The 27,831-nt window shown below is 42.2% G+C and overlaps 3 protein-coding genes across 16 annotated transcripts in view; 2 read left to right on the forward strand and 1 right to left on the reverse strand.

The window, feature by feature from the left end:
- cramp1 (cramped chromatin regulator homolog 1) overlaps nucleotides 1–16,961 on the reverse strand; it is a 19,049-nt gene extending 2,088 nt beyond the window's left edge. Inside the window, exons 1-19 of one of the 2 annotated variants that reach the window (XM_034212935.1) lie at nucleotides 16,848–16,961; nucleotides 14,720–15,096; nucleotides 12,418–12,620; nucleotides 12,168–12,321; nucleotides 10,908–10,991; nucleotides 10,687–10,735; nucleotides 10,190–10,275; nucleotides 9,367–9,490; nucleotides 8,007–8,088; nucleotides 6,999–7,883; nucleotides 6,378–6,549; nucleotides 5,244–5,416; nucleotides 5,076–5,150; nucleotides 4,471–4,552; nucleotides 4,147–4,257; nucleotides 3,232–3,386; nucleotides 1,675–1,861; nucleotides 1,234–1,401; nucleotides 372–517 (exon numbers count right to left, since the gene is read on the reverse strand). In XM_034212935.1, coding sequence (XP_034068826.1) covers nucleotides 372–517; nucleotides 1,234–1,401; nucleotides 1,675–1,861; nucleotides 3,232–3,386; nucleotides 4,147–4,257; nucleotides 4,471–4,552; nucleotides 5,076–5,150; nucleotides 5,244–5,416; nucleotides 6,378–6,549; nucleotides 6,999–7,883; nucleotides 8,007–8,088; nucleotides 9,367–9,490; nucleotides 10,190–10,275; nucleotides 10,687–10,735; nucleotides 10,908–10,991; nucleotides 12,168–12,321; nucleotides 12,418–12,620; nucleotides 14,720–15,095 — 3,312 coding nt within the window. In that variant the 5' untranslated portion in view covers nucleotide 15,096; nucleotides 16,848–16,961. Of the gene's footprint in view, nucleotides 1–371; nucleotides 518–1,233; nucleotides 1,402–1,674; nucleotides 1,862–3,231; nucleotides 3,387–4,146; nucleotides 4,258–4,470; nucleotides 4,553–5,075; nucleotides 5,151–5,243; nucleotides 5,417–6,377; nucleotides 6,550–6,998; nucleotides 7,884–8,006; nucleotides 8,089–9,366; nucleotides 9,491–10,189; nucleotides 10,276–10,686; nucleotides 10,736–10,907; nucleotides 10,992–12,167; nucleotides 12,322–12,417; nucleotides 12,621–14,719; nucleotides 15,097–15,477; nucleotides 15,804–16,847 lie in introns of those variants that run through there. The other variant, XM_034212934.1, reaches the window with a different exon arrangement.
- Nucleotides 16,962–17,774: 813 nt separating this feature from the next.
- Nucleotides 17,775–22,148, forward strand: jpt2 (Jupiter microtubule associated homolog 2). The gene is given in 6 exon segments (XM_034212993.1): nucleotides 17,775–17,960; nucleotides 18,835–18,986; nucleotides 19,521–19,663; nucleotides 20,181–20,220; nucleotides 20,560–20,656; nucleotides 20,658–22,148. Coding segments are annotated over 6 exon segments (666 nt in total). The 5' UTR covers nucleotides 17,775–17,910; the 3' UTR covers nucleotides 20,842–22,148.
- Nucleotides 22,149–26,206: 4,058 nt separating this feature from the next.
- The window catches only part of mapk8ip3 (mitogen-activated protein kinase 8 interacting protein 3), a 35,930-nt gene continuing 34,305 nt past the window's right edge, over nucleotides 26,207–27,831 (forward strand). For all 13 annotated transcript variants that reach the window (XM_034212937.1, XM_034212946.1, XM_034212944.1 and 10 more), the window contains exon 1: nucleotides 26,207–27,162. In XM_034212937.1, the coding sequence (XP_034068828.1) occupies nucleotides 26,857–27,162 (306 nt within the window). In that variant the 5' untranslated portion in view covers nucleotides 26,207–26,856. The remainder of the gene's footprint in view (nucleotides 27,163–27,831) is intronic.

Genomic DNA, 27,831 nt, shown 5'->3' on the forward strand with positions numbered 1-27,831 from the left:
ACAAAGTCTTGGCTTTCAGAATATTAAACTTGTTTCGGCAAATTCAGATGATAAATACGGAGTAACTTGACGTCGTCTCTGTCTGTCTGTCTGTCTGTCTGTCTGTCTGTCTGTCTGTCTGTAGAGTAAGCGTCCTTATTCCACTACTGTGTAAAGATAAAGTATAGTAAAGTCTATCTGTGCAGAGAGAGAAGTTACTCTTTTCTTTTGTGTCGTAATCCGAGCTTCTCTGTGCTTGTGATTGAAAGCAGACAAATGTTTTACTTCATCCTATCACTATGGAGTAGATGTTGCTTGCACGCGGTCAGAACACTGACACCACCGGCGTTTAGACCTTTTTGTTCCTTTTAATTAGAATGGGCTCAACTCACTTCTGCCACATCTGGAAGGCCACGGGACTGAAAGGAATCGTGGGAGTTGCAGTCCAGGAGGCTGGGTCCGAGCAGAGCCGTGCCGCTGGAGGGGCCGGAGGGGGTGAGGGTGGTCCGCTTGCCCTTATCAGGAGAGACCATGCTGGCTGCGAGGAGGAGAGACAGAGTGAAGGACCGGGACACAGGAAACAAAGTCAGCTTTATGGGGAAGAGGAAGTCTATCACTAGGGCGCTGTGATTGTGCATTAATAAGAGAATGAAAGTGGGAAGGCACAAAGTGTTCTTATTAAATTAATATTAAAGCTAGTATCTATTGTTTAACAGCCACACAGTTAGAACATGTGTTTTCAGTCTTGGACTTTTTTTATACCAGACAAAATGTATCCCAAATAAACCTCTTACAATTCCAACCCCTTTTTCTCTACGGGTTAATAAACAGGCGATGTTCAGGGGGAGATAATGGGCCACATAGAAGTGGTGTTTATCATCTACATGCTGGTACACTCAAGATTATAATAATGGCAATTTCCATGCTCTATTATATCTCATACGTTGTGTTCCTTTGCTACTCAAGAATTTATAAAAAGGATTGAGTTTCATACCACATTAAAACGGCAAGACTACAAAGCTTTTGCCCCCAAAATTCATATACTTTAAGAGGTTAATATGCTTATTATAGAGCGGTTTAGTCAAATTTATATTAACACAAAGGCAGTTGCACTCTGTAGGGTTCTTAATGTTCAGCTTTTCGGTCCAAGGCTTAAAGTTTAATCTGTAGTATCATCGCTTTGGACAGGAAACAAAGAAGATCTGTAAAGCATAGGCTAATGTTTGTCTTCATTTGAGAGAGAGAGAGACTCACAGAGGAGGCATCCCAGCGTGGAGTCAGACGAGTCGCTGGGGTACCACTGGGGGTCGTGGCTGGGCGATGGGATCCAGCCTCTGGACGGGCTGACGGAGGGGGACGACGACAACAGTTTGGAGCCGTCGTTGTTGCTCAGCTTAGCGGGAGAGAGGCCGGCCTCCTCGCCTGCAGCAGAACAGGCAAACAGCCATTAGATTACGCACAATGTCAAACAAACCAAGCGTCTCGGGAAAAACAATTCTCACTTCTGTACGAATCACTTTGAATGGTTTGGCTGATTTGGAGCCAATGCAGTAGCACTTAAAATGGTTTGGCTCATTACAGACGTATGGACTTGCAGGAGTATTGCTTGTTTTGAGTTTGTATGGTTAAATGCACTTATTATAAGTCGCTTTGGATAACCGTGTGAGCCAAATCAAATGTAATGTGGAAACACACCTGCACCGTAGTGGGCCGAGTTGATGGCGAGCTCGATGAGGGAGTCGCTGATGTGTGTGTGAGATTCTCCAGGAGTCTCTTCAGGGGGGCCGGGGAGAGAGATGTCCAGCAGCGAGGCCACGCTGGGGGGAGCGAGGAGAGAGTCCGCACCCCCGCTCACTCTGGGGGAAGGTGAGAGATGACCATTCTGTGAAAAGAAAAGACAGTTTATTCGATTTTCTAAGGTTTTATTTCTTGAAAAGATTCGTTTTTCAGCTGCCTGTTTTCATGTGCTTGTGTTTTCTACCCAGCTGGCCAGGCTTGGATGCAATAACATGACTCTTCCCTGTTGTCTCTTTCACTTATACTTATTTCTTGCACCTATCATTGTAAATAAGGTCTGCACAAGTCCCTGCACTGAAGTAGTATTTCTTCCTCCGCTTCACAAACACCAGAGCCTTGTAGGTTACACTTTCTGTGATCTGAATTCATATTGAGTTGGAAAACCAGCATTGCTCTGTTAAACAGCATCCATCTCATGTCAGTTTTAGTGCTATACATTTATAATTTACACTATTAACTACTATAGATAGGCATGAGTACTCAATATGAATGTCAGTATTCTTTCAACATAAAGCATTCAAATCTGTCTTGCTGATAGTTGTTGAGAAGGAACAACATATAAGATGGAAATTACTTAAAGGGGACCTATCGTGCAAAATGCACTTTTTGATGTCGTTTATACATAAACATGTGTCCCCGGTGCATCGGGGAACTCACGCAGCATCAGAAAATAAAACCCTCTCTCTTTTCCTCCGTACCCAAATCTCTAAAAACGGGGCTACAACGGAGCTGATCCAGATTTGCGTCCGATATGACGTAATATCGAAAATGTAGGCTGGCTTTACAAACACGGCCCTATCAGAAACGTTGCTATCAGAAACAATGCCCGACTGTTTTGGACGTGATATGGTCGGTGTTTACATTAGTATCGCTAACACTCGGAGCTAACCTGTACTGGAGAGCATGTGTGTGAAGAAGCAGGAAGTAAAAAGGAACTCACCTTGTGGTATAACCGGCAAGAGAGAAAGCCTTTGAGCTCCAAACTGTTTCAGAAATAATCCTTGATAATCCATGATATGGCGTTTCATCACGGCAGTATTTAGTTTAGACAGTAGCTGCCGGGTCCCGCATGAGCTCAGACCCCTCCTTTTTCTTTTAATCAATTTCTTCTTTTTTAAAAAAAAAGCTTTATACCCCAAATCAGCACTTTTGAAACAGGAAGTGAAATAGAGGGATATGAGGCATGGCTAGAATGGGTGATCTGTTTGGTATTTTGAGCAAAACACTTCATAGACATGTTTTTTATATATCTGAGACCTATGCTATTGCCTAAAAATAGCATGATAGGTGCACTTTAAAATATCCATCCCTTAATAACTACTGAGATATGTGCAACAAAGCATAGATATGAAGGTGAGGAGGAGACATGAGACCAAAGAGGAAGGTATGTGAAGACACACAGTGAAGGAACACTCCCAGGCTGTATCAGTGTGTGTGTTAGTGTGTGTTGCTGACCTCTGGGACATTGTGCTGGAGGAGTTGAGGTCCAGGTTCAGCATCAACAGAAGGTGTGGAGTTGAGCAGCGCGGTATGAGCAGTGAGAGAATCCGGCTCTCTGCAGGGACTGCCGGGGATGATACCTGCTGACTTGGCTGCCAGGTCAATGGCACCTGAAAGAGAATTAAGAGTTATACCAGGGATCTGTCACATCAGTAGATCCATGATGAGTATTAACAGTAGCTGATCATGTAATGACGGTTGCAAAAAATGCAACCTTAGCAACAGCGCAGTATAAAAATGGAAAGCAGGAAAAGCGAACATCTTTCAAAGAGTATTTGTTCAAAACCATATTGGCTCTGTGGGATCATGAGGGAGTAAAGAATTGTTTATATGCTTTGAAACTGAATCTCTATTTTGTATACAAATCCAGAGAATTCAGGGATCAGTGTCTTACATTTAAATAACTGTAAATACTTTTACAAAAGCTTGATTTGACAAAGAAAGAAAACCATTTAAAAAGATCATTTTTGGTGGTGTACAACAAACGTAACTTTGATTATGAGATAGCGCTTTGTTTATCCAAACTTTACAATCCTGACTGTCTTGTAATCTAGAGGGTTACTTTTATTTTTTAAGGCCAGACATTTTAAATTCACTTTAAGAGGTTTTATTTTTGTTATCTTTTGTTTGTGTAGGCTTCCTGAGAAGTAAATGAGCCATTTTGTCAAATAAAAAAGACAATTAAAAGGAGTAATAAGACAAAACATATCTATGACTAATACTGTTTTCTTACTGGAGGATGAAGGATAACAAGAGGAGGTAAACTAATGCTCAAATGTCAACAGTATAACATAACTCTAATTACATCACGCATTTAGTTGAAACACTAACAAGAGAAAAACAGATATGTAAAATGAGAGCAGGACGCACTGGAGAGCTGGCTGGCGGCTGCTGAGCTGGACGCTGACGGGGAAGCTTTGGACTGGAGGGGGCGGGAGGAAGGAGCCAGGCGAGTGTGGATTGGCCGGAAAGATCCAGTTCCTGAGGGAAGAAACAGGAAGTGAGAGAACAAGAGATTAGCAGGGTTGTTGTTGAAAAAGAGAAATGACATTTAGTTAGTACAAAGAGAACACTAGCCAAGTGTATTATTAACATGTATACATAATTAAGCCTGTTTTAGGTCCTACTTTGAATGAACTGTTTACTTTTGCTGACAGGAAATTGTACTGTATTGTCGTGATGTGTGAAGAGTACCTGTGGCAGAGGAGTTGGAGAGGATGGAGAAGGAGCAGACGTGCTGAGGAGTGTCTCCAGTAGTTCGGGGTAGGAGTGTTCGCTGTGGAAGAGAGAGAAGCAACTGAACTACATGCACAGTTTAACGCAGCACAGAGAAGCATTATAGGACATTTTACTGGTACAAACATTTCCTTATTCCATAAATGAGCAGATTCCCAATCCAAACCCCACCATCGCCTGCTGTTCATGGATATTTTGAGGTTATTTCTCACACAAACATTTCAAACGTTTTGCCATGATCTCTTAGGCTTCATTTCAAAAGCCTGCAAAACTTTGGCTAGATTCACACTAATGCATTTTTGTTTTAAAAAGGCATAAGGTTTGCTGTGTGTACTGCGATTTTATCAAACTTTTATGTCTTTTTCAACTTTATCTGATAGATGAAAATATATATATATTAAAAAAAAGTGAGTGATATAACTTGGAACATAAGTACAAGGCTGGAATCAAACCTGGGATGTTGTGGTTTTTAGGCATATGCTATAATCACTGTGATAAAAAACTAGTTGACCCAGTTTCATTGTTTTTTTTAAACGTTATAAATTCACCCGTTTCCCTCTTACCTGAACTACAAGTGGTTTCCGAAGTTGCCTGTTTCGAGGTTTTCTTTGTCTTGAAAGGAAAATATCTGACTGCATCTGTAACAAAAACACGAAGAATTTTAACATCCGTGCATGAGACATGGACGATGTAGTCTTTTTGGTGTAAAATAATGCTGACTTTCTCCTTACACTGATAGAGTCGAGCTGCTGTTTGAGGGCGAGCTCGGCCTCCTTGTTGGGGGAGAACATTCTGTTGTGCCGTGAGCTGTTGGGGGGCAGCGTGGTGGGAACTGCAAACACGCCGCTTTCTGCCTCGCTGCCTGCTGTCGACCCCAGCAGAGAGCGGGGGAGGTTGCGTCCACCTTGAGAAGAGGAGAAGGTAAAATGTGTCATTTGAGGAGGTTAAATATAGAATAATACAACCCAGTCTCACGGCATTTCGTGTTATAGTCACGAAAATGAATTTAATCTATTGTTTCGTGTTCACCAACACGATTTCCGCATTTTTTTCGTGTCACACAGAACGCAATGTATTTCTATTGGTAGTATGTTTCGTGCCTGCACCACGTCTTTTTGTCCAGTCGGGTCTTGGAAGACCGGAAGCTGTGTGGTTCATAAAAACATGTTCTTACTCAATATCTTACCCTAAGCCGAGCCCTATCCCTTTTATTTTAAATTGTATAATGTTGGAGTTTTTTTGCCGTCTGCGAGGAAAAGAAATGGGGCTCAGAACCTCAGAATACTGAAATCTGTATTTCTTTAAAGCTTTTGTTCCTTCTAATGTGTTATTTGGTGCAGGCCTGAAACATACTACCAATAGAAATACATTGCTTCTAAAATCGTTCTGTGTCAGAATACTGAAATCTGTATTTTTTTAAATATCTTTTTCCTTCTAATTTGTTATTATTTAAATAGCTTTTAAAATCGTTCTGTGTGACAAGAAAAAAATTGGGAAATCGTGTTGGTGAACACAAATCAATAGATTAATTTCGTGACTATAACACGAAATGCCGTGAGACTGGGTTGAATAGTAGTGTATTAAGCCACTGAACAACATCCAGTGAGTAATATTATAAAAGAAACATTAGAGCAACTCCATAATACTTCATAATAATTACTTCAACAACAGCACAAACACACATTTTCAGTTAAGTCACCTCATCAGTTGTATCAGCACTTACATTGTTGAAGAAACAAAGCTGATATGATACATCTTTCACTATAGTCTATATGAAGCTGCTGTGTTGTGTCTTTATGGGTAATCAGCTACACTGAATGCACAGTGAGAGCCTGTAGCCGTAGCTTTAGTTATGTGAAGAGTACCTGAGACTCCAGCGTTTGGCAGGTGCAGCCGGGCCCCTCGGAGAGAGGGCGGCTGGCGGCCGAAGCTGGGGCTGCGTACCCCTGCTAGGGGACCCTTCCCTGGGGGTGTTTGGGCCTGGTTCTGCTCCTCCTGATGGTTCTTCAGAGGAGATGTGGGGCAGAGCTCTGGAGCCTGGAGGAGAAAGGACATTATTGACACTGTCTGCTCAACATGTACATTTCAAATGTTATGTTATTTGTTCAGTAAAGTTTAAGGGCGGCACAGAGCATAGTTTACAATTTTACAATGACAAAATTCACACTGTGTAAATACAACGTTACAGAATATGTAACGTCTTACATTTAATTGGGTTTACCCTTTATCTATCTTGAAAGGACTTTTTGTGGATTAATTTAATTGGCAATGCAAGTTTGTGTATACCAAAATAATAATTCAAAAACCAATATAAAACAATTATTATTTAAAGTTGCATTTGTCTTTCATGGCACTGTGATGCATTAAATCAAAGTCCATGTTTGACTGTAAAACTCCTAATTTAAAAAGTCTGCAAAGATAATTAAGACACTCAGAAGTGTTAGCAACCACCATAGGTATTGTAAGAAGTAACAGTGAATCCCTACCAATGGTTTAGGATTGACCTCAGTTGCGACCAGTTTGAGCAGGCAGCGCAGGACCCGCTGCGTCCTGTTGGGCTTCAGCTGACCCGAAGCTTGTCCGTTTTCCTGGTTGCTGAAAGGAGCGCCGATGGGCTGCCACTCGTACTCCAGCTGCAGCTTGCCAGGCTTCCCGAACATCAGGTAGAGCTCGGCCAGAGTCACGTTCTCTGCGTCGCGGGCGCTCCAGCCCTCGCCTCTGATCTGCTCCACAGCTCTCTCCTTGGATCCCTGCAACATTCCCTCTTCCGAGCACGGATTCTTTCCCGGGGGCGTCTGGTTAGCTTCTGGGGAAGACGTGCAGGTCATCGGCTCTTCTTCGCACTGACCCAATGAACCTTCTGTACCGCTACACAACTTGTCCATGCTTTTAGTCCCTGCTAAACCACTACCAGCCTCCACACCAGTAGAGTGTCCCCCTTCCCACATCCCCTCTTCCCTTTGAGCCACAGTCTGCTGCAAGGAGGCGGTCATAGTCTTCTCCTCTACCTTTGGAGAACAGTCTTGTGAAGGCTCTGGGTTAAGAGGCTCAGTTCGTCGACCATCACCCGATCCAGCAGCGACACCGCTTCCCCGCCCAGATTTAGCACCAGTCCGAAGCGGTTGGGCCGTGTGAATACCCAGAATCTGAGCAGCCGGCAGCTCCTTGGCGTTCGGCCGGGTCTTGCCACTTTCCAGCCAGTGTACAGTGCAGGAGGCCTTGGAGTGGACCACACGAGCCACACCGGGCAGCGTGGTCAGAGTGCTGCTCTCAGCGGGGTAGAGGAAGAGCTCTTCCGGCTGGGATTTACCGGGAGAGGCTGTGCCGGACTGGCCGCCCTCGAGAGCCTCCCTCTCCATCAGACTCTTGAGCTGAAGCGTCGGGGTCAAGGACTCAGACATCACTGATGGACAAAACTATCTTTTTTTAAAAACACATATGCAATCGATACTTCTGTACGAGGTTGCAAACAAACTGAGGTTTTGAAAGGATACGATCCGCTGGTCGTGATACGTCCACTTCTGTTTCAGATACTCTATGAGGCTGGAGACTTTCCTGTGGAGCTCCACCACCATCCTGCGTTTGAGAAAATACAAAATAGATAATTGTTAGTTTACAAACTGCTGTGGTGCTGGATATCACTGCTGAGTAATGGAGTTGTAATGCTCATAATATATTAAGACCTTTTATGTCCCAGACCACATTTATTCTCATCGATATCATTCATATGACCATTCATCTGGACAATAAAAAAATACACTATACATTTATTATTAGGAATTATTTGGACCATTTTCCAAAGCATACTTATATAAAGTTTTAAATTGTTGTTTTGGTCAATCTCGTGTAGTCATGTGGTGCTCGTTGCGTGATCCATGCAATGCCAACATCTAAAAACTGGCATTCATCTGCCTTAAAGGTGTTGTATAACTGAACAATGGCAAATGATTGTGAAAATGTATTTTCTTACATTAAAATCTATTTCACTCAAGTGTCAGAGCACTCTGAAGACACTCAGTGTCGAGGAGAGTTTCGAAAACTGTTTCTGCTTGACACATTGTTATACCTTGACAATAACAAAGAAAAGTTGACTAAACGTTCCTGAAAGGATCTTCTTGCTGTACAAAATATTTACATTTAACGTTCTGCTTGTAAGATAATTATTAGGGATGCTCCGATCGATATCGGCCGATACTCACTCTCTGCCGATCGATCGGTGCTCTTTAAAAATGCCGATCGCGAGAGCCGATCACATGACGTAAAATACATGACACTTTTCTGTGCGGCAAAACAAGCTCGCCAAAATGGCTTCACCGGTCTGGCAGTATTTTAAGGTGTCCGAAAATGACAATAAAATAGCGGTGACAGACCGGTGAGCGGAGCAGAACACACACTAAGAGTTAGACCTAACACCCTTAGCTATTTTATCTACCTCTGGAACAAGCTAAACTAGTTATAAATATATGTATTCTTCACTGTTGGGTCACTCATTACTGGATCAGTGAGCTGCATGAGACGACACTGACAGGCTGTCAGGAGAGAGAGAGGGGGGGAGAGAGGAAAAGAGAGCGCTTCCGCTAATTTCTCCCGTGTTATTATCCCAAGTTAATGTAAACTTGAATAATGTACTTCATTTGAATGTAATAATTATTATGTTGGTTGTTGTTTGTGGAAGCGCCTCATTAACTGAGTTTTAAACATCACTTTAAATGGAAGATCCCCATAGGCCCCGCCCACTCGATCGGATCGGCCCCAAAATTGGCGATCGGAGCATCCCTAATAATTATTAAGGAAATTGTGATTGTGTTTGTAGATAATAACTTCTCTCAGACATTAGTTAACAACATGGCTGACCTGAGGCGGGGGTTGTGGGCGAGGGTCTGAACGCGAGCCCAGGAGTGGTTACTGCGCGGCTGGAGCTCCACTGCCACCTTCAGGGGGAGACGCACCGGCTTCTGGTCCTCCTCATCGCTAACTCCTGCAGGGACACAAAGACACAGTGTCAATGAGGAACACTCACAAGGAAGCAAAGCCATTATGGTATTTACTGCAGACAAGGGCTGCTGCCTAGGTAGAGAGATCGTATAAGGAACTTAACGTTATTCAAGAAATACCGAGCCTAAAGCACGACTCGAACAGTACAATACAGAGCTGAGAGTGCAATTTATATAATTTGATAAAAAGGGTTGAATTATCTTGTAAACTTTCATGCTAGCATGCAACTACAATACAGTAGCCAAACTCAGAGGAACAGAAGAGGAAAGAGAAGAAGAAACAGAACACAACAGGACGAGACCCCATGCCAAGATTTTATGCAAAACAGTGATACAGCACCGAAGGTAAACATGAATAAAAAGGGGAAACATGGCAGATGCAAGTGTTGGGGTTTTAATATTTCCTCCTTGGTTAAAGCATATGTTTTCTGTACGTTTGGTGAGGGGCGCATGCCAGTCAGTTGGACCAGTGAGCTCCATCATCTCCATCCTGCCTCTCCTCCTCACTTTGCTGCCACAGAGTTACCATGGAAACGCCAGTAACCCATGCTTTGCATTTGTTATTGCTAAAAAGCCCGCCCCCACAAACCCTATGTCTCACCATCACCATGGTTTTTATTTTATTCCGCACTGATGTTTGTTTACTTAGTATGTATAGAGTGTGGTGGGTGTCACATGCTCACCGTCTGGGTCACAGAGTTTCTTCAGGGCTCGGCACATCGGCGCTTTGATTCGTAAGTTCCTCCCTTTGGAGCGCACCGTGGTGGCCCTGATGGAAGAGAGAGGACAGCAGTGAGTGAGGATAGCTTTTATGGATCACATGCACTACAGAATAAGCTAAATGACCTTTAATAACATTAGTACAGCACAGCAGGTACATTATACAATATCAAACAATGTGTAAAAAAATAAATTGTCTTTTATGTATGAGTCAGCGATAATAGTAGTCTGATATTACAAGTGTTCCTGCTGCTAATGCAAATGACTTGTATTTGACACATGACACTGTGACCTGATACTGAGGGTGAGAACTTGTCTTTGCAGATGTGATATAGTACTTTGAATGAAAAACTACATACGTGACAGTCCCGGATATGTGCATGAAAACACAGCCGTTGTTTTTTAACATTAAAAAAATGAGTGTGTGGAAATGCATGTTCTAATTTTACTACCCACTTACCCTTGCTGGATTAATTCGTTCAGCTTTGCCACGTTCTTATCGTCCATCACTGTCAAAGACAAAACACAGAGCTGTTTACAACACGGTCTCACAGGAGCAGCTGTCCCCCGTGACCGGGAGGGTGCAGCGCTTAATCACATCCCTGATGTACCAATCTACTGTAACAGCTGACAAACACAGGTGCACAACTTTGGATTCATGTTAGTAAAGCATTCACTTACACCCTCCAACTTTTTTGCGGAGCTCGGCGTAGCAGATGAGGCCGTACAGTTCTTGGGAGGATTTCTTCAGCACTCTGGAGTACGCTGAGAAGGAAAGAAGGAAGTTAACACAACAGGGGCTCCAGTTTATCTGAGAATGTTTTTTTCAAGTATCTTTTTGGACAGTCTCCGTGTCTAACAAAATATCAACGTGGGAATTGTGAAACAACTAAATAAAAAGCTTTTTTTTTTACCTGGAATATATTAAAGGGGACCTATTATGCAAAATGCACTTTGTGATGTCTTTTATACATGCATATGTGTCCCCGGTGCGTCGGGGAACTCACGCAGCGTCAGAAAATAAAACCCTCTCTCTTTTCCTCCGTACCCAAATCTTTTAAAAACGGTATGTACAACAAGCGGATACAGATTCCATCCGAACTGACGTCAATTCGTCGGCGGACCCACAGAAAGTTGCTATCAGAAACAATGCTTGACGTGTTTTGGACGTCTTTGTTTACATTAGCAAGCCTCGCTAACACTCAGAGCTAACCTGTACTGGAGAGCACATGTGTTTAAAAAGCAGGAAATAAAAAAGGAACTCACCTTGTGATAAACCCGCAAGAGAAAAAGCATTTGAGCTCCATACTGTTTCAGAAATAATCCTTGACGTGCTTTAAACAGGATGGCGTTTTATCACAACCGAATTTAACTTTAACTCCGGTAGAATTCTGATCAGGCATTAGCTCCGCCTCCTCTTATTTATTTATTTCAAGCTAAGGACCCAAAATCTGCGTTTCTCTAACAGGGCTTCAAAAGAGGGGTTTGAGCAGTACGGCTACAATGGGTGATCTGTTTGGTAGGTCCACTTTAAATATATGACTATAAATAAGTCTTCCCGTCATGACACACGGAGTGACTAATATAATCTAAAGCCCATGGACACACACACATTACCATGTTAACTTTTCTAACTGAAATATCATATTAATAAAGACAAGTTGATATCAATTGTGTGTTATTTACAATTTTTTATTTGTATCTTTGATTTAATCCTTAATTGTATTCATCTGTGTGAATCTATGCTGTCCTGTTTTTCCATCTTACCCTGTTGCTGTTAAACTACTGAATTTCCCCACGGGGATTAATAAAGGCACATCTTATCTTAATATCGTTAAAAAAGGTTATATGTGGAGCGACAACTCTAAAAAATATGTTCTACCCTTCAACTTTCACAGGTCCCACTTTTCTTTTGAGTGAAACAGATAAAGAGCTGCTCACCAGTTGCAAAGTCGATGTGTTTGGAGATCTTGTGCCAGGTCCGGTAGTAAAAGTGTCGAACCTGCTCCTTGTTCTTCACCATGTTGGCTGGCTTGCCTCTTTTCTTGTATTTCATTGCGATGTTGTTCTGGATAGCCTCAAAATCCTTCCCATGCTGGAGAGAAGAGTAGTTAAGAGGTCAGTAATCTCTCTGCACTTTAAGTTAGTACCCATTTTTGTTCTGTGACAATGTTTTGGTTCAGCCTTTTACCTCGTAGAGTCCCTCAAAAAAGCTGTTTTTGTCCTCTGTGCTCCAGGACTCCCACTGCCGCCTGGCCCTCTTCTGGTTGCCAGCCTGCTCCTCCTTCTCAGCAGACCCTTGGCCCTTGGAGGCTTTCGACACTCCCCCTGTGGAGCCGGCCACATGCCCCGACTGTCCCACTGCCCCCTGGGAGGAAGAGCCGTTCTCCGCCCCTGTGTTACGCAGAGACAGGAGCCAACACATAAATCAGTCGTGAAGCATTCAGAGAAAAAAAAAAAACACAACTTCTATATCACAATAAAAGATGTAAGAATTCCGTCAATTTCGTGACATTTTTTGCATGGCAAGGAAAGAAAAATGCTAACTATTTTGTGGTCTGGGAGATGTTAAAACAGATTCACACAAAGAACCCCCCCTTCTGGCGTTCAGCTCTGGCAAGGAGGCAGGAAAAACAATCAGTCCCTACAGCCAGGTCCACAGGACACAGGTCCAAAACCAACTCCTGACGGCCCCAGAGTTAACCCCAGCTCACAGCACAACGCCAGAGGCATTAACACAAAGTAGGGCTGCACGATATTGGAAAAAACTGACATTGTGATATTTTCATCCCCTGAAAAATACAGGAATTGAAGAAAAGACAGTTTTTTTGTCCGCAAACCATCCTTTCTTGAACTTTAATGCTATACAATTGTTTTGTTTTTTTACAATATTTAACCGGATGAAGGATTTTAGTCACAAGCTTCTGGATCTTAAGTTATCAGAGCAACAAGCTGAGCTAGCTCGGTTATCCTGCTGTGATCTGATCAAGAATGATTGTGATTAGTGGTTTGCTGTGCATGCAGAGCCTCACTCAAGTACCCCTGACATGATAGCCGCATAAGTTTTCCTTTTGTAGCAAGCAGCAAAATAATTGTAACATGACGTGTTTCAGTTCACTTGCCTACTTAATCTTGCACGTCCTAAAAAAAATAATATTTAAAAAAAAAATTAAATTAAAAAAATCGCACGATGTCAATATCGCGCATGCGCATAACGCGATTATCGTCATGACACGATATATCGTGCAGCCCTAACACAAAGTCAGTTGCTTTGCAGCACTGGACTATTTTGAGACATACATCCCAAAATGGGGTGTACAAATCGGTGTCAGGGTCATATACACTATCCTAAAAGTGTCTCTCTTAAAATAGATTTACACCAATATAGCATCATGTCAAAAATAAGTAGGGCTTTCTTAGTAAACTGGTCATCACTCTAAATATACATTTGATGAAACCATCACAGTGTGCTTCTCTTTCCAACAACAACAACAAAAAAGGAAATCCATCTGTCAGGCCACACCGACTCAAATGTTCTCTGATACGAGTTCAATTAATTTTGCCATATTTAAGAAAGAAATACTGCGTGCTGTCAATACAGAGCAACATAACAATACACACTGGAACAAGGCTGTAATAATTCCTCTCAAGTCTGGGAAACAAAAACGAAATCTTCTAGTAACGAAGAAGCTGGTTTTTATTTGGTGTGGTTGCACTAAAAAAAACAGGTTTTCAATTGTCAGATTTTCAACATCCTGTATCAGCTGTAAGTCTGTAACATAAGGGACATGCCACACCCCACTGATAAACTGTGTGTAAGTGTTTCTCATGATTTGTGATCACTAATCAACCAGCCAAATCCTTTGGTGTGTTTAAGAGGCAGTTAAGCCTGAGTGCCTCAAGTAATGTTATTTTCAATTTTTAATTCAGCGTCAAAGATTTGCTAACATGACAATGCTCCACTCAGGCATTGTTAAAAAAATGTTAAGTGCAATACATTGATACTGCTCTTTTCTCATTTTTCTTAAAATAAAATAAAAGTTTGAGCAACTGTCTATATATAACAATACTCTATAATAATGCTTCTCTCCTGCCCTGCTTTAATTCCCCTGCAGAAAGACTGAAGTATTTGTTTGTTTGTTCTTCACTCACTTGATAATGACAGTCATAAAAGCCCTGGGTTCTAAAGCCATAATGTCAGGTTTCGAAAAGAATTGTAACTGAGAGTAGTCAGATCTTAATCAAAACTTAAGTTGTGACCCTTCATGTTCCTCATTTTCACAGGATGGAATTGCAACTCGGGTAGAAGCAGCCTAAACAAATCTACCCAGAGTTCAACCCAGGCTGTGGCTGAGGGAGTTTACACACAGCAACAAAAACATCACTTTAGCCATCACTGATCATAATAAACAAACAGTGACAGCAAAGGGCAGACCCCCGCTGCTAATCCCACCTTTAAACACTTTTCCCCCTGAGCTGGACAAATTAAGTACCTTTGGATTTTGCCCCGCCGTGTCCATTGATGGTGGAGCCGATTGAATCTTTCCGGATGCGTTTGCTCGGAGGTCGGACGCTTGATCGGAGAAAATGATGCTGGTCGTGACAAGGAGGGGTGGGATCCGCTGAGGTCTGGGACTGCTGGGTACAGCCAAGCCCGGCTCGGTTCGGTGGAGAGGCGGGCAGCACCGGAGCTGGACCGGGGCTGAGAGCCGGGGCTGATGGATTAAGGATCTCCTCTCCGTCGTCTCCCTTTGTACTGCGCTCCTCGCTCGCCTGCTCTCCGCTCTCCTCCTCGTCGCAACCTTCGGGCTTTCTGGACGGATTCCTCCTCCCATCGACACCGATCCCCTCCCTGGAGCCCAGTGTCATTCTGCCAGAACACAATCAGTGAAAAATGGTTACATTAAGAGCAAAGCAGTGTGCAAAATTAACTTCTAAAGACGACGTTTACTGTCTCTCAACATGGCCGCCGCTGTTTGTTTCAAATCCCCTCTCCAGTCCCGACAAAACAACACCAAATATATGCATTAAACGTCTTCTTATAAATTATATTCAACAATTAAAGCAGTTTAGTAACTGCCTGTGGTGTTTTACCGAGTGTCTCTCGGCTCAAATGGACAATATTTCAGGTTGAATTTCAACTAAATTCAAATGCGAGCGCTTTTCAGTTTAGCGCCCTGCAGAAACGACAACGAAACCCCTCCATGCATTCGACCTCTAAATAAAGTGTTTATTTTAGACAGAATTTTACCCATTGTCGTGCTCTTCGCTAGTAGGCGACGTCTTCTTTCTCTTCACCATGAGTCCGACCGGTTAGATTGGAAAATGCTGATCAAATTTAGCATAATAAAACCGAGAGCGATCTCTACGCTTTCTGCCCTCTCCTTGCTCCTGCTTCGACTGAACTGAACTCTCTGCGCAGTTCAACTGTTTTCCATCAGTAACAACATTTCTCAATTTTCTTTTCAACAAGAAGTCAAATTAGAAAACCACTGGCAAAAAACATGCATTTAAAGCGTACATTGAAGAAGAATGTACTGTAGCATGTGATAGAAGAGATTGGTACGCATAGATAGCTGTATTAACCTGTGCGCAAGTGGACTTTGCTTGACACTACGTCACCATCGCCTGAAATCATGTCTGCAAAACAATTTAATTGTATATACATATTGAAAATGTAAGGCTTTGTGTCAACCCTATATTTGCTAAGGTTAGTAACGCCTTATGCATGTACTTTATCCTATGTCGAGGCAGGACGGGCTTGTTGTGACAGTTGCACATCAATACCTAGTGTATTGCATTGTCTTATTTTGTTATAATGTGTGAACATGACAGGATTTGTAATAGTGGGTTTGCTCGAATGGAGACCATCAATCTATACATTTCTGAATAGTCGGGAGTATGTGAAGGCAGAGGGTCGCAGCAAGAGAAAGCTGCAGAAAGAAATATGAATTGATGATATGAGAAGTTTCTGTATGAAAATGACTGGGGGCATCCCCTTTCCTACATTCCTACACAGCTTTTTAAATTCCTGTTTTGTGTCACCTAAAAGCAAAATCTCAATTTATATCACCCACAAGATATAACAGATCTGACAGCAGAGAAGGTCCTGAACTACTAAGTTCGTTTTTACTTGAGCTCATTGGAATCTCAACTACAATTGAATGCAACTGTTTTAGTTTATACTTCATCTCAAAGTATGGTTTCAACATAGGTTCAGGTTGATCCCAAATCTTACAGCATTGTACTTATTTAACAGTTTCATTACATATTGCATCTTCAAAGTTAGATTCATCAGCCTGGTGTTTACAGTCCTCTGCTCTGGTGTTATTCTAAAAGGTCGACAACTACACGAGTGCACAGTGAAAAAAAGTTAACAAATGACACGTTTCTATACAAACAGTTTCCGTTTACATCGGCGTTATAAGCTATATAACATGCATACAAGAGTTTCCTCCATTCATAACGTGGTACCTAGCATGGCTGCTGTTGTTGGATAGCTAACGCTAACGCTGTGGCAGCCCAACAAGACCTAACGCTGCAAAACATGCTTGTAATATAATGCGTAGGAGCTTGAACAGTTTGTTAAAAATATAACACTTATAAAGGTTAAGGAATTACCTGAAGTTGAAGCCTGTCGATTGTGTTATTAGTCAAGAAAAAGGCAAGCATTGCTAGCTAACGGCAGCCGTCCAGCTGGTCCAGCTTGTTGCCGATGACAGTTCCTGCGGTTCGACTGCACACGCGTTTAGACACACCCACTACAACTCAAAAACAAATGCTGTGATTGGTCAGAGACACACGAGGACGACGGTTAGGATTTGATTGACAGACTGCTCAGCCAATTGTGACTGAGAGAAACTCCGCAATGGACCAATCGTCACTCTCTTCCTGTCATGTCTCAAGAATGTGTTTTTAAATCTAAAGGCATTTTGACAATTTAATGATCGAATCCCTTTTCAAAAGCAAAACGTAATTTAAACGAGATTAGATCCCCGCAGAGTAAATATTCAGCACAGTGAAAAAATGTTCCACCCAGAAAGTGATTGACATTTTAAGGATCAAATCCATAGGCGAAACTCAGATGATGCACTTGCAATTAACCCTGGCGTACACCGAAAGTCACCCGGTAAAGCCATCTTAATATGGTTATAACTACAAAGCACTATCTTACGTCACACACATCACATTAATTCAATGATATATGCACTTTCATTTTGTCAAATTAGTCAGAATCATCCCACGCTGCCATTGTTCAGATCAGGCGCCCTAATGTCACAAAACAAGCGTGCTATATGGAGTGTTTACACGGTTGTGCCTGTTTAATCGCTCTGTTACCGACAAGCAGGTCGGGATTTGCCATTCATTTTTTTACTATGAATGAAATATTACTAATCATAATTCAACCGCTTCAGTAATGTGGTTGCCAAGAACATTTTAGTTTCAAAACACTACTCAAAAGCCCACCTTTGCGCTGGCGGGGTACCAGGGGACATGAAACGAGCGCACCACAGCACTCAGCAAATTGGCAGCTGACCAATCATATTCCTCCACGTCACAGCTGGGCCGACTGAAATGCTTCACTCCGGAATTTGGTTGGGGACTCGCAGACAGGGAGAAGTCGTCCAGTTGGCAAACTGACGAAGAAGTATTTGGAAACTAGAAGGCTCAAAACAAGACCACTATGACTTCGACCAACATGTTTCAAGGGTTGTCTGCAAAAAACAGTTCAAGGTGAATATAATAGTCGTGTAACTGGCCGACAATGTTTTATTTGGAGCTTAGGCTAGGTCAGCTAACATCCGAATGTAGGTTAACGGTGTAGGTCTGGGAAAATCACATTTTCGGCTTATTCAATTGTTCTTGACGTCAGGCATGTGATATTTATGTAAGACAAACATGTGTGTTGGTGCTCATTAAGAGTTAGCTTGGTTTGAGTTAGCTTGCGTTAGCACACAGTCAAGCGTTAGCTTCTAAGCTAACCGGCCAGGCGTTGCCTGCCTGCTGCGCCTGCGGAAGTGTAAAGCCTCTTCAGACTGATCTTCTTTGTACTCGCCAACAACGGCGTTGTGTGGCCACATTGTTCCAGAGGAGACTCCGTTTCCTCTTACTTACTTGAATGCGTCAGTTCTTGTTTCGCCTCAGCTTAACAGTCCAGTTCACTAATGTTTTGGCTTTTAATAACGGGGAAAGTAGAGCATCAATTTCTACACACTAGAGTTTCAGACGTATGGCGCCACTCCCGGTATATAACCTGTCATTTGACTGCGTGGGCCCAAGCTGTCCTATGTACTGTAACATATTATAGCCGAGTTACTTACTGTTTTCTACTGGTCCTCTTTGTGTCAGATTGCAAAAATGCCCAAATTTTTTTAACAGTAATCGGTAAACATGAACCGCTATGAAATGTTGGAAAGTGCAACATCATCTGACAAATATCTGTTATTATTTAGTAAGATTAACTTACTGAGTCACAACTATTCCATCTCTTCTATTTGTCTTTGGCCAGGTCATGCTTTTGCAGGGTAATTGATATAAATGAATCTGTGATGTACAAATAAGGGATAGGATCGTTATAAGTGACAGTATAATCTGTAATATCCTGCAGGGTGTTGCAGCCTCCTGGTGGCGGCTCCAGTAACCTCTTCGGTGGCTATGAAGAAGACACCCCATCTCCGAGGAGACCTAATAAGACGGCCTCTAAAGTGTTTGCCCCCCCAGAGGAGTCCCAGGGTGTATCTAGACGCTCCTATCCTCCAGGTAAGACCAGCCTGTCGGGGCTAATATATCTGCAGAGGAGGGCCAGTCATAACATCCATCAATGTGTCCAGGGTGTGAAAGCTGTTACTATGATGTGATAATTCCAGTATAAACACTCTCACTGTTCTCTGTGCCTGGAAGTAATCCACCTCCAGATTTTCTGGAGTATCTGGTAAACGAAAGTATGTTTTCAGTCCAGTCTCTTGTTAGAAATGGTTTCCAGACTGCTGAGTCACAGTGACTGCCTTATCTGCTTATTTTAAGTGTGGCTGGCCTAAGCATCCCTTAAATGGTCAGTGAATTACTGCCTCTGTACATTATAAGACACTATAATTTGTTCTCATGCATACATTGATTGATACTGAAGGTGACTGGTTTTGAAAAAGCTAAATTCAGATGGCAAAAATATGTATAAGTCCTGTGCTGTTTATCATAGAGTACATTCTGCCAGGCACTACACCAAATGCAGTGTGGAGTGTGTCATGCTGTCACTGCTGCAGAACTTGACACTTATCTTGGTCATATTTAATGTAGGTGGGAAGAGCAGCGGAATATTTGGTGACCCCGACCCTCCGGCTCGGCAACAGAAGCATCCTCCTGGTGGACAGAGCAGCAACATATTCGGTGCTGCAGAGAGTCCATCTGGCCAGAACCGAGGCCACCCTAACAAACCAAAGGTAGGCCATTCTCCTCCATTTGAAATGCCACTATTACTTGTTTTTTCTACTGTATTCCTTTTAAGTTGCAGACTAGTTTACCAGATATTTCACCCCAACTAAAAATGTATTCTTTGTTGGTGTCACACATAAGTGTACAAGTCTTCTCCACTGGCCCATAGTGTCTGTGCAGCCAGTGTTTTGTGAGCTTAGACTGCAGAGTCTACTGCGACAATCTCAGCATTGACAAAAATAAATTCCAAGCAGCTTCTTCTAGATGTCACCTAATTTACCCGTTTCCTGTTGATATGTTGATGCTGTTTCCATACAGCTGTTGGCGCTAATCTCTGGAAACACATGCTGAGGTGTTTTATCATGCCCTGGAAAAGAGTCCACCTTATTGTGCATGGGTTATCTTGTAAAGGAGGCTTAGGGAGGACTCATGGAAGTAGCACAGCTATATAGAATTTGAGGCCCAGCTTTAGCTTTACTCAATTTATTTAATTGAAAAAAAAAATATTTATTTTTTATTTTTCAGGACAATCTAAGTGTGGTACCTGAACCTGAATCATCTCCAGGTGAGTTACATAAAGGAAATGTGTCTGTTTTTATTATTGTTTTCTTACATGGAGTCATCCTATTCGTTGTAGGTTTGAAGGCACCCTTGCTGAAATGATCTTCTTATGCATATCAGAGAAACTACATCACATAGCCATGTCTTATTCTTTGGTTAATGTAATGTTTATTCTAAAGTTATCACCCACTGGTTATACTTTAGAATCAATACCAACTGATTCCAGCGAGACTCTGGAAAGATGTGCTTCCTGTTATGTATTCCAGGAGGAAATAGCCGCTTATACTCAGGATATTATTCTGTTCTGGCATTTCTCTAAGACACGTTATTTTCCCTCTGCTAGTCCCAGAAGCCAAGGTCAGCCCACCTGAGGTGAAGGAGGCAGCGGCCCCCCCCGCTCCGGTGCCAGTGAAGGAAGAGCCTGCTCCTGTCTCTGCCCCCCCCGCCACCTGAACCCCAGCCCCCAACTTCCTCCTCCTCCTCCTCTTCCCCTTCCTTACCTGCTAAAGAATCGAAAGAGTCTGTTAATGAGAAGAACCACGAGCCCCACCTGGGACCGAAGCCTCGCTCTCACAACCGGGTCCTCAACCCCCCTGGAGGAAAGTCTAGTGTGGTATTCTACTGATGAGCTGAACACACCCTCCTCCCTCTCACTGTCCATACACTTCTTTTCTGTTCCTCTGTTAATCTCTCTCATTCCATCACCCCTCTCCCCACGGTTACTTCACCTGTACATCCAACCAGAGCAATCCTCTCTCCAGATATCATGTCCTCAACTTGTTGCACTTTCAGTTGTTTTGTTGCCTTCCAGCTTTTGGTCCAATTCTTCATATTCTTCCTAAATGAAACTGGCAACCATTCAATCAACAGTCTAGCCAAGACATAATCACCCCCACAGTGACACTGTTCAATCTCATTAGTGCGGTTACTCTTTTCTGTGTTTTCTAAATGTAGTGTGTTCATGGCATGGTTTTCATTTGGGAAACAATTTAGCATCTCAAGAATGGTTAAGACATTGAAAGTTCGTACAATGTTCAGCTTTAAAGACGTAGATTCAATATTATTTGATGTAACCAAAATCTTTGCGTAAACATTTAAAGCAGACATTCGCCCAAATATCGGGGTTTTGTTTTAATCCTGAAAGTGTCGGAGTTCGATCAGGAGTGGTTGACCAGACCACGCCAATTAAAAATGTTTCAGGGAGTTCCACTAGTGCCAACTTCTAATGGGTTGCCTTATTATTATTGTTATATTTGGATGACAACATAAAACATTTTTTTGGCTTTACAAAATAATACGTGTTGAACTACAACTCATGCTTGTATAATCGTAGCCTTATTTGAGTTCAGAACGGTTTCATCTTCATTCTCAATATGTGATGTGTCCAACATTAAACACCTGCTGTCAGAGCACACATTCTGTTCAGGAATAGATGCCAAACAGTTGATCTTAAAACCAAGATGAATGCTATTGTTCACTCCCAAATGTTTCTGCTTCCGTAAAGAAAATTCCATTTTGATTGTATGCGGATGTGTTGTGCTGGTACTTTTCTGCTTGGTCCTCATTGCTTGCTGTGAGAACATGCCTTTTTCAGCTTGGGGTAGGCCTCTGTTTATGTTTTAAATTAAAACGGCTGAACACAAGTGAACTCTGGACAATCGCGCGGCCTACCTGAGTCCAGGTGGGCTCAGTTATAATCTCCTCTTACCCACCTCATGATGCACATTCATGGTATTCTGGTGCCAGCCTGCCCCCAAGTGTTGATGTGCCTGGCAGGCAATGAGCACAGCAGAAGAAGAAATCCTGTGTATCGCAAATAAAACTGTTGTTTTGCATTTAAAGTTTGCCTATTTTGTTTACTTTCTAAACACCTAGCTCGAAAACTTCTTATTGAAATGTAATAATGGCAAATTAAAAGGCGTACTGACTGAATTACAATGGTATGGAAATTCTGTGCATAGCTTGTTGAATGTTTGCCTGGATAAGTGTGCATGTGACATTTAAACTAAGCCTCATCTTATACATTAGTATACTCTTGAATCACTGATACCTTTGTCCAGATTTGCCTTTTGGCAGCACTGTGGAAACGGCTTGTTCTTAGACAGAAAATGGCCCCTTTGTGTTTTACTAAATGCCCTGTAGGAAAATGTAGTTTTAAGTTTGAAACTACACATCTAAATCTGCAGTCCTTTTTTCATTTCCTCCCTTAAGCAACAGACTAAGGACAGACAAATAAAAAGTTAGTTAATGTGAGTACACAAGTAGGACATTATTAGGACTATTTCTATGATGCCCTGCAGCCTTAAAGAAGGGAGATTCTTCAACACATTTCCTGAAATGAAGGCCAGACTCAGCAGGCAGAACAAAAAAAGACTAACATGATGTCAGCCTTGAAATTAAAATATCACGCTCCACATCCCATTGTGCATACAATGGTGGGTATGATGACAACTGTAGGAAATTGCATAACTTCCTCAACCATTTTAACTATGCATTCGAGAGCAAGACGACAAACAACTCGTGTCTAAGTTGGCTGAATTACAGAATGGCATGTGGTGCATTTTAAGCTACAACATCGGCTGCTCAGGTCCTGGATCTGCTGTCAGTTTACCTCACTATGTATGCCAAGACTTTAAGATGTGTATACTGATGCTGAGCATACTGTGAATCTTTGGCAGGAGGAAAACAGGAGCTGAGACATCCTAAATTCCTTGAGTCTACTTCTGGCCTGATTTTCTGAAGAAGTCCTGTAACGAAGCCACGTAGTGTTTATCTCAGTTAGGACTATTGGGACAGGTGCAAATGAAATGCAACATGTTATAAATGAGGAACTTACTATAATAGTTGACCAAGAAAATTCAGTAATAAGATGCTAAGAAAACCAGATGCTTGTTTTTAGTTTCTCAACTCAAACAACTTTCATCCAAGTTCATGTAAGTTAACATGTTTTTTCTCTCCTTTTAGTGCAATACCAAGCATTATTATGTCTGAACCTCAAACCACTTGTTGGTGTCAGAGGACCACCCAGCGTCTGCTGTAAGCCTCTGAAGGAAAAACTGATGAGAAGTGAAACGTGTACACATTGTCAGTATTTCACTGCCACCTACTGAAGTGAATAAGAACAACTGAAGCTTTTGCATTTTCCAGATTCCAGAGTGTTGTCAAGTATTTACTATGTTTATATTTTGTTGCAGTTGGTTATAGTTTTTATGTATGCGGTAGTTAAGATGCATCAGGCGGGCCTTTTCTCTACAGTTTTTATGCTTCATTGACCAGTTTTTGTCTCCATTGTTAACCTTCTCTACCGCAGACAATGGCCCAAGCTGCACTTGTCTGACTGAAAGAAAGTTCAAGAGGAAGATAGTCTCCCTCAACTCCTCACCCTTTTTTTTATAGTCTAGGGGTGATTTCATACGTCCTTTGCTGTTCTATCTCTGGGGTCTTGAGGCTGTTACCTTACTTCTTATTTTAAAGCATTTCTTTCTTACCCGTTGATCATAATATTAATCTTGTACAACCAGTGGCGTAACAAGGTTGTGATTGGCCCCGGTGCAAATATTGTTTTCGGGCCCCCCCCCCCATCGCCCCAAAACATAAGCGCACGCTGATGCACTCACACACGCACGGACATACACTCTCTCTTGTCCTTTCTCTTTTGAGCCCCGCTCTTGTGCTTTGGTTTGCTGTACATTATAAATGCAAGCTATTGCTTTTAATGCTGCCGAACTTGCTGCTGCTAGCTACAGTACAGGTTGATTAAGCGGTTCGCTCACTACGCAAGGTATCACATGACATGAAACTTTAAGGGAGAAAAGTCATTGGACAGACAAATTACAAATTAATTTAGGTTAATTGGTTACTTTGAAGACTGCATGGGCCCCTGGCTGGCTCTGGGCCCCTGTGCGTTGCACCGGCTGCACCGTCGATAGTTACGCCACTGTGTACAACAGTCTTCATTTGCAAATATTTTAAAGCAATTATATATATTTTAAGGCAATGACCAAATGTAATAATGTGCACACTTCAGAAGAACATCCTTATCAGCCTTTTTGTGAGACACTTATTGCGATTATATTTGCTTTAAATTAATACGGCATGACAATTGCGTTACTCTTTCCATCTCTCTTGCAGAGTGAAGTGCATGATAAAGTTCTGACCATGGAAAGCTGAATTCTTACATCTTGTATTGTCATTGGGAAAAAATATGGAGATGAGTCCCTTTTCTGAGGATATTTTGAATTGTATTCAGATGGATGGGAAAACGGTGTTTCACTGAGGAGATATAATTAGTCCACTATCAGTCCAAACTGTCAGTTATTTTAATTTGATATGGTCTCTCAGTTTCTTTATCTGCACTCTCCTAATATTTCTTATTTTACTAAAGTTAGTTATAGATAATCTCAGTAGATTTCATATTTATTTTTTGACATTTGACGCCTTTTGAATGCTAGATTCTGTTTTACATGATGCACTTTTGTCCCTATTTACTGCAGAACAAAACTTAGAAATTATTTTGTATCAACACAGCTGTTTCCTCTGGTATTAATACACATGTGTTTATAGTTCTCATATGTTGACCCCTTGAGACAAGATGTGCATAGCCTACTTAAGCAAAAATCTGCTACAGATGATTCATGAACTAGACTGGGGTTTTCTATAACCAGCTGAGCACTAATCCTTTGAAAACACAACTTTAAAATATTTAAAATAAAAAATGTACTTTGTGTTGCCAGTGTTAGGTTAAGAACAAATGTTTTAAATAGAGAATGCATTGTCATTATTATTACATTGTAGCACCAGCAGGTACTGCTGCGGTCTTTGGTAAAGTGGAATACGAAGACAACACCACTTCCGGTTTTCAACTTCCAAAATAAAACTACCGTCAAGCTGGGGACTGTAAAGCAGGCCTTGCTGAGACAGGGTACTGAGGTTATGTCCTCAGTATTTCTATGAAAATTGGGTATTTATTTACTATTATAGGGAATAACAGTTACAAATATATGTGAACAAATACATTCGAGAAATATGTTGACATTTAGAGACTAAACATGTAGGTATTGGGTTTAGTATTAAGCTGTAAGTAAATACAATAGGCTACTTGATCCTAAAGTTAGTCAGCTGAATGTAGGAGATAGGACTGTATTAATGAAGCCATTTAAATGCCATGGCTGCCATGTAAGTGCCTACGTCTTTTACTAACTTACTTAAGTATTACTAGTCTTTGTATTAAATATGTAGTCTCTAAACTGAGATGAGCATGACCAAAACATCACATAATATCATCACATAACTGCAGAAAGCCACCACCAGAGCATAACCCTAAGTTAACCCATGTAGTAGAGGAGGGGAAAGAGAAGCCACTTTTTTAATACCACAAGGGGAAAATCAGTTTTCATATAAAGATACCCAAATGCATAGGTTGTATACACATTAGGCCTGAATACAAATGCATGGATCAAAGAAGCTGCCATGTTTTATGGCTCTAGGGTTCTATGCCTTGCTAAAAGATAGCTTGGCAGTTCATGAGGTGAACTGGCACCTCTTCAGATACCAATCCACACTCTGTACCTTTATCGATAGGGACTTAACCCGTTGACCCTTCTGTTCTCAAGACAAGTCTCTAAAGACTGACCTACCGCTGCACCAATCAAAGTTTATTTTATATTTTGAATATCATTTTATTTTCCTTTATTAGATAAAATTAGATTACAATTGTATTGTCAATGCACAAAGTACAACACAATGCAGTTTGCATTCACCCAGAAAGTGCAAAGAGTAGGAAAGTGCATAAGCTTAGAATAAATATTATGTTTCTAACCCTATGTGCTTCTGGCTATGAACGGCCCCACGGGGAGAAAGCAATGTTTTGAATGTATTGGTCTCAGATATAATCGTCTAATTTTGAAAGCGTGAAGCTGACTTCCGGTTCAGTCCCCCTGACTTGACGCACTTCGTCCGCTTGCTCAATGCAGACGGGGTGACGTCAGTCGGTCAGCTGGCTCCTGCATCTGAAGGCAGGAGAGCCTCTCCCATTGGGAGACATCACCATCACCGCCCGAGCCTGGCCATCGCCCGCCCGCAGGAAGGAAGGGGAATAAAACATGGAGGACACGGTGTTATTATAGTGGCGGATCGGGCGTCAGCGGGGATCGGGAGATTATTTATTAACATATTTATTTATTTATTTATTTCCCTTGTCAGAAATGGCCGGGGTCCATGGCTGCGGCTGCTGAGAGGCAGGTGCAATATCATCGACATTTCGTTTCTCGGCATGGGCTCAACGAGGGCCGATCTACAGGCTGCTCTACACGCCCTCTGCTCCCCGGATACCACGCTGTCTGCGGGGGGAGAGGAATAGCTGGGCCGCGTCTGGAGGTGTGGATGAGGGGGGCCTCTTTACATCAACATATTAGAGCCAGTAATTTCAAGGTTATGCGCCGTTACACACAGCAACAGCCAGGCTTCCTTCAGTGAATCAGTGCATGCTGCAACATGACATAGGGTTGGTGGGCTTTATTTTAAAGAAACACTGATTGAATCCACCTTTTTCTGCATAAGAGGAACCAAAACCTTTTGACAGGCCTGAAAAAACTGTTGAGCCTCCTCATCTGGAAAACAGAAGCCGGTTCCAGCTGCCAAGATGATGGAGCTACAGATAGACGAGGTGGTGTACCAGGACGACTACGGCTCCGGGTCCGTGATGTCGGAACGGGTGTCGGGCCTGGCCAACAGCATCTACCGGGAGTTTGAGAGGTTGATCCGCAGCTATGACGAGGAGGTGGTGAAGGAGCTGATGCCGCTGGTGGTGAACGTCCTGGAGAACCTGGACGGGGTGCTGACGGAGAACCAGGAGCATGAGGTGGAGCTGGAGCTGCTGAAGGAGGACAATGAGCAGCTCATCACACAGTACGAGAGGGAGAAAGCGCTGAGGAAACAGGCGGAGGAGGTGAGTCACTCCCCCGGCTCTGATGGGCCTCTGCCCGCTCCATCACATCCAGCTTCACGCTGCATCCTCCCTGTCACGGTGCCCTGTCTGAACCGCCTCACCAGACATGTGACTCATGTTTAGGCCTGTGACAGCAGATTATTTTTAGTGTCAATGTACTGCAGACACTGCTGACCAATGTGCAGCAGCAGTGACTTCTACGAAGCTCTTAGAAATACAATCTATACCCCTATAATAGACTTTATTGGGTTTTAGTAGAACTGCTTATAACTAGGCAGGCTCACCCATTAGAAAATGTACTTTCTTTTTCTAAAAAAGGAAGACCAGACATTACCTGTTTACATTAACATTACACGTTTGTTTTTGTTGAGCTGTTATCGGTGCGGTTTTAAGTGTGGTAATGCAAAATCAAGCATCCTGCAAAATACAAATTATTTCGACAAAATCATGCTATTCTAAAACTGCTTTCTTGTGATATCATACATGTCAAGATGTGGAGGTCAATGTGAAGTCACTATTGAGCATACAAAGGAATGTTTAACAAGAAATCTGTTGCAGTGGAGTAAATATATGCAGTACAAGTACACACTGTCATGAAAACCTATTCATATATATGGACAACAGCATTTGATACTATAACAACTACTCATATACTACTAGGTTTGCTAA

This window comes from Gymnodraco acuticeps, unplaced genomic scaffold (assembly GCF_902827175.1).
Source record: "Gymnodraco acuticeps unplaced genomic scaffold, fGymAcu1.1, whole genome shotgun sequence".
Lineage (NCBI taxonomy): Eukaryota > Metazoa > Chordata > Actinopteri > Perciformes > Bathydraconidae > Gymnodraco > Gymnodraco acuticeps.